The 14,263-nt window shown below is 50.5% G+C and overlaps 1 protein-coding gene across 1 annotated transcript in view; it reads right to left on the bottom strand.

Moving 5' to 3' along the window:
• The window catches only part of ADAM12 (ADAM metallopeptidase domain 12), a 349,938-nt gene that overhangs the window by 24,361 nt on the left and 311,314 nt on the right, over positions 1-14,263 (bottom strand). The window contains exons 15-21 of the mRNA XM_030334765.1: positions 13,943-14,051; positions 13,638-13,836; positions 11,202-11,279; positions 8,396-8,504; positions 5,354-5,486; positions 4,608-4,716; positions 2,418-2,597 (exon numbers count right to left, since the gene is read on the bottom strand). Coding sequence (XP_030190625.1) covers positions 2,418-2,597; positions 4,608-4,716; positions 5,354-5,486; positions 8,396-8,504; positions 11,202-11,279; positions 13,638-13,836; positions 13,943-14,051 — 917 coding nt within the window. The remainder of the gene's footprint in view (positions 1-2,417; positions 2,598-4,607; positions 4,717-5,353; positions 5,487-8,395; positions 8,505-11,201; positions 11,280-13,637; positions 13,837-13,942; positions 14,052-14,263) is intronic.

Raw genomic sequence — 14,263 nt, 5'->3', positions numbered from 1 at the left:
ATGTACTAACACCAGTAGACTATGTTAAGTTAGGCACACGTGGTGTAACCTTTAGAACAGCAGTTTTTCAGTGAGATGATTTTGTCCCCTTGGGGACATCTGGCAATATTTGGAGATATGGTCACACATGCTACTGCCATCTAGTCGATGGAAACCAAGATGCAGCTAAACATTCTACGACACACAGGACAGTCCCATTCAACAAAGAGGTATCCAACCCCAGATGCCAGCAATGCCGAGGTTGAGAATCCTGCTTTCCGGCAAGTGTAGAGAAAACTATACGAAGACAAATCTCAAAGAAAACTAGAGATAAATCAGCACAGAATACTAAAAAATGTTCAACTAATCCATAGGAGTTCAGGGAAGTGGAGCACAAGAAACAAAAATCAGAGGGAACAATATGAAAGTGGTAGACGAATTCTAACATCAATGATTGCATTAAAAGTAAATGATCTAGACATCTGTTAAAAGGCAGTGACTGATGGAATGGATGACCCAACTACATGCGGTCTCTGAGAAACTCATTTTCAATAAGATGACACAGGTACATTAAGAGTAGAAAGGTAGGAAAAGATAAACCTTGCAAACACGAATCAGAAGAAAACTGAAGTGGATATATTAGTATGAGATAAAGTAGATTTTGGAACAAAGGTAATTACCAGAACTAAAGAGGGACATGACATAATGATAAAAGGGTCCATTCACCAAGAAAACACAACAATTCTAACTGTGTCTACCACAAACACCAGAACTTCAAAATACATGAAGGAAAAACTGATAGCCTGAGAAGAGACACGTTTATAGTTGAAAATGTTAATATCCCCTTTCAGTAAGTGATGGAACCACTAGACAGAAAAAAAAAAGAGATTTTTTTTTTTATATCAAATTGGCAAGGCTTTGAAATGGTAATACTTAGAACTAGCAAAGTCGTGGTCTCTGTAATAATGTGGAAACATAAATATACAGAGTAGTCCTGAAAAAATATTTAGTTTCTGTATTAAGAGGCTTAAAAGGGTTATAGCATTTTTCCACCCAACATTTTCACTTTTAGGAATCTCTCCTAAAGGAATAATTAAAGTTTCCCAAATTTATCTGTCTAGACCTTCACAACAGAGCGATTTATCACAGCAGAACTTAGAGATGTCTGAAATTGCCCACTAATCGGCAAGTGCTTAAAAAAAAAAGTATTCTTTATACATGTAGAGTGCTATGGTTCAAATAACATTTCTAAGAATTTCTAATGCCATGGCAAATAGGAATGATTTTAAGGCAAAAAAGTAGTATATAAAGCACTGTGCACAGAGCACAATGTAAATTATGTCAAAATACACATCACAGTTCAGTCCAGAAATCATAGCAGTATGACGATAGCAAAAACTTGCCAGGGATTATTTCTCTGTGGTTTTCATTTGCTTGTTTTTACTACCTGTTCCCCCTCGAGTTTTCTATTGTTAAATGATGTCTTACTCATGGTTATAACAAACAGAAACTGTTACTTCTGAAACAGCATAAAAATGAGTTGATATATAGAGGGTCTAATACCATGCTGCATCTGCTACGGAGAAACTCAGTGGGTGGATTCTTGCAAATAGTTTTGAAAATGAAAAATGGGGGGCACCTGGGTGGCTCCGTTGGTTAAATGACTGACTCTTGATTTCGACTTAGATTATGATCTCATGGTTCGTGAGATCGAGCCCCGTGCTGTCCATGCGGAGCCTGCTTGGGATTCTCTCTCCCCCTCTCTCTGTCCCTTCCCTGCTCACAATCTCCCACTCCTCTCTCTCTAAATGAATAAATAAACTTAAAAAAAAAAGAAAATGAAAAAGGGTAAGAAGGGATGCCCATTAATATTCCTAAAGTGACCATATTCATTTCATTGTCCAGGCCTCACTATTAGCAGTGGCCCCGCCATTCTCAAAAGCGTCACGGTGTAGGTGGTAAGTTGCACGGGGACCCTTACCGTTCTGAACAGAAAAATATTCTAAGGAGGGGCGCCTGGGTGGCTCAGTCGGTTGAGCGTCCGACTTCGGCTCAGGTCACGATCTCGCGGTCCGTGAGTTCGAGCCCCGCGTCGGGCTCTGGGCTGACGGCCCGGAGCCTGGAGCCTGCTTCCGATTCTGTGTCTCCCTCTCTCTCTGCCCCTCCCCCGTTCATGCTCTGTCTCTCTCTCTCACCCACACACCAAAATAAAAAAAAAAAATAAAAAAAAAAAAAAAAAAAAAAAAATATTCTAAGGAAACGAGTACGTGTTGCATCGGGACTATACATCAAGCACTAAACGCTTTATCTCTCAACCATCTGAGGAGCTGAATTGTCTCTGATTCATAAAGGCCCCGGCAAGTTAAGCAACTAGACGTGGGCAAGTGGCAGGGTCTGGATTTGAATGGCATTCATCACAGCAGCGGCGGAAGGCATACCTGGGCCTGCCGAAGAGCAGGGTTGGCCGGCAGGGGTCTGGCGGGGACGAGGGGTGCACGGGGAGCCTTCTGGAGAGGCGGGAGCACTCGCTGAGGCGAACTGGGCGGAGGGGCGTCGAGGGCTCTGAGGGGTCCGCTGATGTCAAGATTCTGACACTGTGGCCACCTCCTGGCGTTGTCCTGCAGGGACGGAGCAAAAGCCATGGTGTCATGGGTCTCGCCTCCTTAGGAGACAGGGGGGCTGACTGGTCCGCTGTAGCTGAAGGGGCCGGCGGTGCCGTTGCACGAGAGGGAGTCTATCATCGTTTGTTTAAAGTTCGCGATTGTAGCAGAAGCACCCGTCCTCCCCAGCGTGGACCAGCAGGATCGATTTCTACGTGAACTGTAAAAACTGGTTTCACTCGTTAACAGATAGGCGCGCAAGGCAACTAAGGAGGCGCCAGTGAGTTTGAGGACACACTCCAGATCTCTTGGAAGTGACGAAGGAGTTGTTCAGCGAGGCGTGAGGATGCCTTCAAAGCTCAGGGAGAACCGAGGAAGCCCCCGGCAAGGAGGATGGAAGCTTCTGGAAGCCGAGGCGAGGGGCCCACACCTGGGGCATCATGTCGTACCCGGTGCCCCTGCTTTCAGGGCAGACCCGAGCAGATGCAGTGTGGGCCGTGTGCCTCAGGCCCCGCCTCTTTCCTTCCTTTCTCTCGTTTTAAAAAACGGCTTTTTTAAGGATCCATGGACATATGGCTAACGGCCCCTACTGAAACCGGACAGCGTGGAAAACTGTGACACGTGTCCACACCGATGAAACCATCACGATGCGCAAAATAGTGAGCGTAAAGCCATCCCCCTTCCCCCGCTGCCCTCCCTTGCAACTACTGATATGCTTTCTGTCCTCATAAAATAGTTTGCATTTTCTAGAATGTCTTACAAATGGAGTTAGGGGGTAGGTACTCTTTGTCAGGCTTCTTTTACTTGGCATAATTATCTTGAGATTCATGTTGTGTATATTAATAGTCCGCTCTTTCTTACTGCCGAATAGCATTCCATTGTGTAAATATACCAAAGTTTGCTTATCCTTTTACCTGTTGATGGAAATTTGGGTCGTTTCCTATTTTTGCCTCCTCAAAATTAAGCCGCTTTTCTGGCTCTCGCGGGTAAAGCTAGCTGTTCTTGCTCAAGTCCCACATTTGGGGCTGAGAGGTGGTAAAGCCTGTTAGGAATGACAGCCTCCTCTTTGGAGCCCAATCCTCCACACTTGTAGATCAGGTAAGACGTGGGAGATAAGATAGTTTATTTATGGCTTACTGAATGCGTGACGTTAATTTAAAAAAAATTTTTTTAATGTTTATCTATTTTTGGCAGAGAGAGAGAGACAGACAGACAGAGCATGAGCAGGGGAGGGGCAGAGAGAGAGGGAGACACGGAGTCCAAAGCAGGCTCCAGGCTCCGAGGCATCAGCACAGAGCCCAATGCGGGGCTCGAACTCACATACTGCGAGATCGTGACCTGAGCCAAAGTCGGACGCTCAACCGAGCCACCCGGGTGCCCCACCGTGATGTTAATTTTTGAAATCATTTGTCATCAGAAATACTTGATGGGAAAACTAAATATTGGAATGAAGTCTGGTGGTAATTCGTGAGGGAGCCGGCGGGTACTCTGGGTTAAGGAGCCGGTTCTTTGAAACCAGAGGGTCGACAGGGTGTCCGCAGCCCAGAGCTGGAGCAAATGGGGTCCGTCCACAGGCTCAGCATAACTCCTAGAAATGCACCGGGAGGTACAGGGCCAAAGAAGTTCACCCAAACCTCCCCAGCGGCATCTGAAACCGTAGGAAGAGGAGGACCCGGGAAGAGGAAGACTGGGAACCTCCTTGGGAGGCAGAGCCGGTGGGCTCGTCTGGGCGATTGGACGGATCATGGCTCACAATGTGGCACACACATCACACAGGGGACCCTGCCCCTCAAGGACCTAGTGGGGCATCCATGGGGCACAGCGGGCCTCCTTCCGGCCCTTGACCATCACCTCACCAAGCTTTTGTGGAACTCAGTGTGTGCACGCTGCATTTCAGGGAACTGTTCCCGCTGCCGATCTATCTATAGATTCTCCGGGATCGATTCCCGCTCAAGCTCTTGTTGAAAAACACTGAGATACAGGTCTCTCGCTGTGCACACCGACCTCTCACGTCTGTTTACAACTTACCTTCGACATGTTGGATTGTGGTGGCTTCCTCATCAGGCCTTTGCTGAGGTGGCTGAGGTGAGCCTGGCCAGGGTTCGAGCCGCGCGACGGCCGAGAAGGGCGCACACACCTGTGAGCAGTCCCGTTAAGCGTAAACCAGAGCTTTTCTCCCTGGGTTGACTTAACTATTTTTCTATTTGGTTCCCAGTCTCAAAAAACAACTTACTTACTTTAACTCAGTGTGGACAACACGCAAAGGACAAATTATCTAAACGTTCTTGCAGGGCTAAAAAATAAATATCGATCCCCGCCCCCCACCCCCTGTCCCCCGTCCCCCAAAGCCACTATTCTGTTAAATTAGTTCTTGCAATCCACACATACGTGGCTTTGTGACACCTGGGAGACATTTTATAGAAAGCTGGCATTTCAGCAATAATGCCTTTGAATATATTTGGGTCAAAAGCTACCCCGGCTGATGAAAATATTTTAACATCCCATGTCTTGTAAACATTACTGAGGTAAGGGTGGGAAACAATACAGTGGGACTCATTAACACCCTGCTTATTTATATAAAAAGCAGCAAATCGTTGAAGGCAAAGGAAGGGAGGCAGCTGGTCTGGCAGAGATTAAAAAAAAAACCCCAAACAACAGTTTCACTATCTGAACATCTGACCTCTTCTTTGCTAAGGAAAACAAAGTGCAAAGAAGGTTGGTTGCATGTTCTTTCAAATGCCATTTCTGGAAAAGAGGACTCATCGCCAAGATACCTTAGCTTTTCGATGGTGGTTTTTTTATCTGTAAACAGGCGTATTAGCGTCTTCCTTTTCAGATAAACTACAAATCCAGCAGCGAGAAGACACAGGATCGTCACCAGGACTCCTATGGTCAAACCTTGGTTGTCTGAAACAAAACGCATTGATTGCACTCAGGGAAAGAGGCAGGGAGAATGATACATGGGAAGTGTCAGATCGTGACATTTACGGCAACGTGAGCTTTGAAGGAAGGCACAGCATCGGAGTGAGTCCCTGAATGATGTGCTGACAAATTAGTCTTACTTCAAAGGTCACGCCTGAGGTTCTGTCCGTGTCGCCTTCCTTCATTTCTGACAACAGGAGCCTAGCCTGGCAGGTGGGACCGCAGCCCTGATCACACAGCCCCGCCCGCCCCCAGCAGGGATGGGGGCCCCAGAGGGGTGGCAGGGAGCCCGCACGTCCCCAACCGTGACCTTCCCAGCCCCCATCACAAATGTGCCCCTCCGGGCTCTCTTCTTCTCTCATTCCTTAGCGCTGAAGTCTGTGTTTCTGTTTTGTTTCCTTGTATTTTTTTTTAGACCAAGACTTTATTTCAGGACATTGTCAGGCTAGAAGGTGAAGACAAGGGGCGCCTGGGTGGCTCAGTCGGCGAAGCGTCCGACTTCGGCTCAGGTCGCGATCTCACAGTTTGTGAGTTTGAGCCCCGTGTCGGGCTCTGTGCTGACAACGCAGAGCCCGCTTGGATCCTCTGTCCCCCTCTCTCGCTGTCTCTCTCTCTCTCTCACCACTAACTAAACTAACTAACTAACTAACTAACTAACTAACTAACTAACTAAGTGACTAAATAAATAAGAAACAACAAACCTCACCCAAACTCCTCGCTGAAAGGAAACGCCCACAGGTTTGGTTTTGTTAGATTTTTGTTATGTTCGCTAGAGCCTCGAAATACAGTGTTTGGAGGCAACCCTCTCTCTCTCTCCGGGAGTGGCTGCTTATTTTCCCTAAGGAAACATCCCCCTTTCTGTGATTGGCTCCCATTTTGTTCAGTACAAAGACACCGAGGTCCCTGGAGGGTGCGGGAGAGAAGGAAAAACCAGACTTGGAGGCTGGTTTCTGAGCACAGCCGTGTCGGGGGCTGCCCGGAGAGGGCTCCGCCTGCCAGTGTGGAGAGCAGTCGGGACCTGCGACAGTCGCTTGCCGCTCCCACTGCTCTGTGGCTTCCTTGAGAGCCGCAGATGTGGGTTCGTTCGTCCCTGTGTCCCCACCAGCGACAGTCAGGATGTGCTTCCCACAGCAGTCCACAGTCGCCTGAGGCTGCTGGTGATGGCTGCACCGGTGACGATCCCTGCCCAGGCCCTCCCCCGCCGCCCCCACCCCCGCCCCCCGCCCCGGTCCCCTCATCCGGTGCAAGCACTGTGTCCTCGAGGCCGCCCCCCGCGTCGGCCCCGAGTCCCACGGTCCCCCTGCCCATCGCGGCACTCGCCAGGCCACGCTGGACCCTGGAAGAGCGGCAGGTGCACGGCAGGTGTCCTGGAAGCACTTGCCACGTGAACACCGGGCCATGGCAGGCTGGCGGGCCGTGGGGGCAGGGGGGCCTGGGGCACGGCACCCCGCACCTGCCTCTGTGCTGGGTGTTTAGATGTCCTTTCATGAAGGGACGGCGGCAGTGGGCGGACTCACCGCCCCACCCGTGCCGATGGATCGTTGAGGTTTGCTTACTTGCCACGGGGAAGAGCGGACGGCTGTGAACCCCCAGCTTTCGTGAAGCCCCCAGACCCGAGACCCACGGGTTGTGTGTGTTGACACTGCAGACAGACCCAGAGCGTTCCGGCCCGTCCTCTGCAACCCCCTCTGGGTGCCATCTGCTGGCCTGCCGCGGGGGGAGGGGGGGCAGTGCCCCGTCGGATGAGAAGACTGGCACCCCGCTGGTTTTGCACGACACACGTCAACGCCACGTTAGAACGTGGACGCGGGGCAGCCGGAACGCCGCGGTCAGGGCGGAGAGGTTCGGCGAGGGCTGGGGACGCGGGGCCGGGCCCCGGTTTCCTGCCCCTGGGAGGGATGCTCACTGGAGGCCAAGACTTTCCAGGCCTTTCTGTAGCTGCTGCAGGGCCGGAGACACACCCGTATTTAAGCCGAAGGAGGATAGGAACTCACGGCCCCTCCTCGCGACACCGTCCCCACAGATGTGCCCACCAGCAGCTCCCGGGCCGAGTGAGCCGACGGCGAGCACTGCACTGGCTGCCCGGGCTGCAGCGCACCCGGGGTGCGCAGGTCCTGTCTGTCGTCCGGGGGACTACGGTGACGCCACTGCCGGTCACAGCAGGACTTGAGGACACGTGACGTCCGCTGTCGCCGCATCGGCCACCATCTGGGGGGGCCTGGGGCTCAGGCGAGCCCTGAGGTGTCAGCACAAGTGGGCTCGGGGGGTGTGGGCCCTGTGGACCCCCGGTTCATTTCTCGCCACAAAGGACACCGTTCAGACTTGCCTCTTCACTGCCTGACAAGTGCTCAAACAGCAATGCCCCGAAGGCCATTTCCCAAGGTCATCCGGGGAGAAAAGAACTGGGGCGTCGAGCACGGCTGCGATGAACTTTTTAAGGGGGAGACGGACGTGGTCTCCGTGATAGCTGTGTGACGCTGGGTAAGTGACTGCGGGTGAGTGACTCCCCTGAGCCTCAAGTCCTTTATGTGAACTCTGCCCTCAGGGTCAGGCAGGGATTCGAGGAGGTCATGCATGTAAAACGCCCCGCTCCTGGGCTTGCCCCTGACAACTCAATAAATAGAAGCGGTTGCTTTTACTACTGCTGCTGCGGGGACCGGGGACCGGGGACCGGGGGCCGTTAGCCTTCACTGAGAGGAGGCGTCTCTCTAGGAAGGGCTTTAAGGGACAGTCGCCTCCACACCGCTTGGCCCCTTCACACCTCTCTTGGGAGGGAGAGGCTGGCCTTGACCAAGCCCTTCCGTCTCAGTCGGGAGCATCCCTGCCTGGCTTTCCACTGCCCCCCCCTCCACTGGCTCAGCGCCCACTCCCAGGGACGCCCTGGCCCCACTCACCTGCCTGCCGGATGGGGCCGCTGTCTGTGCTTCCCCCAAAGCCAAACTTGTCACAGAAGGGAGGCGCCCAGTGGGCCTCACAGTGGCAGTTCTTCCTGTTGTTACACACCTGTCCGGGCAGCAGGGGAGAAGGACAGCAAGAGGGAAGCAGCATTAGGACCCACCCGGCACACGGGGCGGCGGTCAGTCTCTGAGCCCTGATCGGCTGCTGCACCGAAGCAAAGGCCCTGTGGTCAGAGTCCCCATCAGCCCCGATACAGCCGGGGGCAGAAATGTCGCTGCGAGACTAAACCCCAAACGCAGCACAGGTGAGACCAGAGTCCGAGGCTGCAGATAAAACATGACCTGCCTGGTAGGGGGAGGATGGAGGTTTTTGGGGTTCATCCGCTACGTCCACCCCTTTCCTTCTCAGTCAATTGCTGTGTCCCTCTTTTGCAGTGCAGCACTCCCCCCCCCTCCCCATCTGACCATGATGAGGAGCCCCCTCTGTGGTGAGGAGTGACCCTGCTGCAGGGGTGCGGAATCTGAGCTCTTGGGCACAGCCCCGCTTCCTTCGGACAGCAGGCTCAGAGAGGCTGGTGACCTGCTCGGACATCTCGTGCCCGAAACGCCCACCTCCCTCTCGCAGGCTCCCAGCGGCCCCTCCTTGGCGCCCGGCTGTGAATGAGCACTGGGCACGGTCTACCAAAAGCTGGTGTCCTCGTGACATGAGAGGGTGGCCCTCGCCCGTCAGGAAAGGGGTGCCCGAGAAAGCGGGAGGGCGGGCGTTGCTCTGGGTGGGGGGCCCCTGAACGAGTAGCCTAGCTTGGAGACCAGAGCACTCCAGGGAGGAGCCAGCTCCGGCTCTCCTGGTTAGCGAGGGTGACCGATGGAGGCTGGTCCCCAACCCACCCTGGCTGTTCGACTTGCTGCTATCACACATGGAACTCACCGAGCCACTGCATGAACCCGCGAATAGGAGCATGAACCCAAGAGGATACTATTTCTAGAGACTTGGAGTGCGTGCTTTGGGAACACGGGATACAGGCAAGTGGCTACAAAGAATTTCTGACCAGTTTGGAACGGGTGGGACAATTGGGAACGGCTGGGAACCGTGGCGCAGGCCGGAAGGGTTCTGAGCTCAGATGGCTTCTGAGGGTCCGAGTTTCTCTTCCGCTTAGGGAAACAGACTTTACGTCGTAGATGATGCGCTTTGGGTGGTTTATAGAAGGAGGTCAGTGCGGAGCTACTGGGGTGCACAGGCCCCGAAGGCCTCAGTCCTGCATCAAAACACTGCTGGAGGGGCCAAGTGCATACTTTAATATTTTAAGGCAAAAATAAAATGCTTGCTGTGTATGTCTTATTTGTAATGTTTTCCTGCTTTGCACTGATTTTTTTTTTTTTGTGACGAGTCAACCACCTGCCCCAATTGCTTAAAATAAGACCGACAGTCAAGATAACCGGCGAGAAGCTGGAAAGTATATTCCTGATAAGCTGAAGCCACGCAGAATTAACTACTGAAGGGCACAGCCTGTGCCGGGTCCGAGCACAGATTACCGAGTCTCGCCTGTTCCTCAGCGATGCTGCTGCTGACGTAACACCCACCAGGATTCAGGCACCGTCCTGGCCACACCGTTTCGCACAGTCTCCCAACGCAAACCAGAGTCGTGTGCCCTGTTTGCAGCTTGTGGTAGAGAGACTGCAACCGGGACACCCCACTGGGAGGCGCTGCTGGTGAGCCTGGCCTCACTAGGGGAAGGACCGTAGTCAAGTTATTCGTCACCAAGTCATGGCGGCTACTCCGCCTACCCAGAAAATATGGGCCTTTCCTCTCCAGATGGATGGGCCCCCAGGGCTGTTGCGAAGCGAGGAGTCCAGGGACCCCGCCCTGGCATTACTACGAACCGGTCATGTAAGCTTGGACATGCGTTCTTGCCACCTGGGTCTGGGCGTCTTCATCAGTAAGATAACAAGGCTGTACCAGATCATCTCTCACAGCCATTAGAAAGAAATCTCTGATCCCACGAAGACATAAAAGGACTTCCTTTTACACTGACAGTCAGCAAACCCATCTGAGATGGCATCACGATCCTTTCCGGTTCCAACGCAATAGTAATTTCACGAAAACCCCCATAATTCTGTGCTAGGATCACTGGCGAGTGTGTGCAAGTTTTAAAAATAGAATTGGGAGCATGATTTCTGCAGAAAAGGTTTCAGAAAAACAAATGAACCACTGGCGTGGCTAATCAAGATTAATAGGGTTCCCTGGGAAATAATTAAGCCCATCAGGAAAAATAAATTATGTTTGAAACAATTAGCGTCCTCTTCTCTCCTAAAAAACTCTCTGAGCTGAACTAACAGCCTTCTTGAGTTGAAATGCACACTGTACGTGATTTCAAGAACATGTGGTCAGTATGTTCTGTCTTCTTGGTCTGAATTCCTTCTGGAAGTATTTCAGTTCAGACACATATTCTGAATCGTGGTTGAAAGGAGGACAGCTCTGCTTGAAACGTTAAAGGAAAATCCTTCACGAAGGAAGGTTAGTTTTAAAATCACTTTGAAGATGACAAAGTCCTTTTTTTAAAAAAAAATCACAGGATGTTCATTTAAAAGATCATTACTGCTCAGTCTGATTCTCTTTGTTAAATAAAAGTCACATTTCTTATGCTATGTAAAGGGCAAAGAAAATTAGTATCTTTAGAAGACAAGATCGAGGTGACTGCTGTATTTCTTAGAAGTTAAAAAAATAGGGATTGCAGAGTCCTTTAAAATGAATGATTGAGTGCTTAATGTGGACTGGCTATAAAAAGGCGTTCAGCCCACTCACCCCTCTGCTGTGGCACTGCTTGGCACATTCATGAACGCCGAAGACACTTATGTTTTGACATCGACGATTGAGGCAGATCTGCAGGAGGAGAAGAACACGGTAAATTTCTCAGCCCTTTTCCGATCACATGCACAGACACGTATCTGTGATTTAAAAAGAGAAGGCAAGGAAAGCTCGCGGAAGACCCTCTCCTTTCAGTGAATACGGCTGTAGCACAAGGACGGGCTTTCCATTTGACTCTGACCTGGAGTCTGATGCCTGCCTCCAAACTCAGCACGTTTCAAGACTCAGGTCAACGTGACTCAGGGTCAGCGTGGCACTTTTATACGGTTTCAGTCAATTATGAGATTACGGTAACTGATTTTCTCAGGGTTTTTGTTTAGGGCTTGCAGTGAGACGTGTGAATTACAGCGTCTGTCGCCTCCCCTCCCCCTCAATGGCCCCTTCCGTTGAAAGATACAGGACGGGAGAAATGCACCAGCCCTTAACCTAGGGCCTGTGCAGACTCAGAGACTCCAAGAAATCCAAGGTCCAAGGACCTTTTGAAGGCGATATCGAAATATGGGAACTTTTCCAAATTACTGACTGACAAGTACTATCATCGATGACATAAACCATCAACAGAAATGCTCAGCAGAGGAAAACAGGCAGTTCCCTTGTGTTTATTAAACTTTGCAGAGGCAGTAATTTGCTGAATGACACTGGGTTGGTTGCAAGAGTTTAGTCTCATTTTAAAGGTGCATAATATACACCAGACTCAAAGGAGCAGGCCCTTTATCTCCCATAAGATGTTACAAATTGGTGGAGTCAGAGGAAGAGAAGTCTAAGTTTTAGATTCCAGAAGCATATTTAATCAAGCAGAGCCTTCCTATGGGAAGTTCACCATCTGACCCCAACAGCTTGTGGAAGGCACTCAAGCGACACCCTTTGACAAAAGTGTCAGCTTTAAGCAGCTCCAAAGGCTGGTGGGAAACCTGGCCGAGGGGACGGTCACATTCCAGCCGAGACAAGAAATCGTCTGAGGTTACAAAGGACACAGCAGGACCCTGGTCAAAATCCCCTCCCAACCCATGAGCAAAGGCAAGCGTGGCTTTCAAAGAACCCGTGTTCTGCAGAAATAAAGAGCAAAACACATTTATTCTTGTACATGGAGAAAAACACTCATTGAGGAATTGAGTCCTTGGAATTTCAGGGTTCAGATGCACCTGGCTCTGGCTGTTCAGGCTATAGTTTCAAAAATCAACTTGATCCTATCCAGGGTCAAGGCCAGAATATAAGCTAACGTGTGTGGTTAAGGAGACCCTGGAATGTACGTTGTGTTTCCTGGATCATCCCATTTCCTTAGAGATGAAGCACTTATGGGTCAGAGTAGATGGCGGAAAGGGGGTGAGTATACAGAATTCTTGCCCTAGGGACTCTGCTCAAGGGGCTGAATCCATATCTTTCTATTCTACTATGTGGCCTCTGTGTGAGCGAGTTCATTTCATCATCATTTTGAAGATGGCATCCTTTTTTTTCATATTTTTGTTATTTTCATTTTTATTTATTTAAAAAAATTTTTTTTAAATATGAAATTTATTGTCAAATTGGTTTCCATACAACACCCAGTGCTCATCCCAACAGGTGCCCTCCTCAATACCCATCACCCGCCCTCCCCCCATCAACCCTCAGTTTATTCTCAGTTTTTAAGAGTCTCTTATAGTATGGCTCTCTCCCTAACTTTTTTTTTCCTTCCCCTTCCCCATGGTCCCTGAAAAAACTTGTGGGGGTTAATTAATCTCCTTTCCTACCACGCTGTATTAACTTGCTTTCATTTAGCCTGATGAGAAAGTTTGGTGAGAAAAATCAACATGGCAGCATGTTAAAATCTCCATTTCACTTTTTTTTTTTTTTCATTTTTGACTTTATTTCTAACCCCCCAGATATCTCAGTCTACCTTCCCCTTGGTCTCTGAAAGAACTCTCTTTGGCTTCAAGCTGATCCTATCTCTTCCCCTCTCCTAGTCTCTCGTTGGGGGTCTCTGAAAATACATGTGACTTCCCGTTCTGTCCAGGTGAGAACAAGCCCTCGCTGTGCCAGAAACCAAACCCACGTTTCCAAAAACAACGTAATACGCTACTGCGTTTCCTTCCAAAGTAATTTCCTGGCTGGAAATACTCATGACACCCAGAGTGCAGAAATGACTTCTTCACACCTAAAGGCTGAGAAACCAGGCTTGATTTTCCCAAATCTGCATCTCCATGGTCTGGCCAGGATCCAGGATTTATTAACGTTTCCTTCTGGGTGCACAGAACTGGATGCCAGAGACAAAGTTGCAGGAAGGAGTGGATTTAGGAAAACAAACCAACCTCCTAAGTGGGTTCCTGGACAGGACGCTTCTCAACGGGCCCCCCTCCAGACTTATAGTTATGATGCAAGAGAGCCCCGGTGTCTTACTTTTCCGTCCGCACACTTTGTGCCCGCAAGCACAAGCCCGGGGTCCGGCATGTCATTGCCCAAGTACACGTGGGTCCCACGGCACAGAATCCGCCCTCCTTCCTGCAGCGGGATATTCGTTTCGATGGAAACGGCATTGGTACCGATGACGGGCCGGCTGGCGCCTCCTTGACACTGGATTTTCCCGCATTTAGCATCCCTGGAAGGGCAAGAACAGAGAGTCCCAAAGAGGGAAAGTTTGGGAGCAGCCCTTGGCGATGGAGGAAGTTCAGAGTGATGGCGTAGTCCGGCCGCAGCTTCCGTACCTCATCTCGCATTTGGCAAAGGAACTCTTGAAGTCTTTGCCACAGTTGCCGTAAGGGTCCCCTGCGGAGTTGACTCTCTCAAAGCAGATCCCAGGGGCCGGTTTAGCACCTGAAACAGAAGCAAAGAAGCAGAAGATGTTATTTCTAGAAACGTCTCTTTTATTTTTTGATTTTTACAAATTTATTTATTTTCAGAGAAAGAGAGACAGCGTGAGTGGGGGAGGGGCAGAGAGAGACGGGGTGGGGGGAGAGAGAATCCCAAGCAGGCTCCCCGCTGTCAGCACAGAGCCTGACGCGGGGCTCAAACCCGCGAAACTGCGA

The sequence above is a fragment of the Lynx canadensis genome, chromosome D2 (assembly GCF_007474595.2).
Source record: "Lynx canadensis isolate LIC74 chromosome D2, mLynCan4.pri.v2, whole genome shotgun sequence".
In the NCBI taxonomy this organism is placed as follows: Eukaryota; Metazoa; Chordata; class Mammalia; order Carnivora; family Felidae; genus Lynx; species Lynx canadensis.
This window is presented reverse-complemented; position numbering and strand designations above follow the sequence as displayed.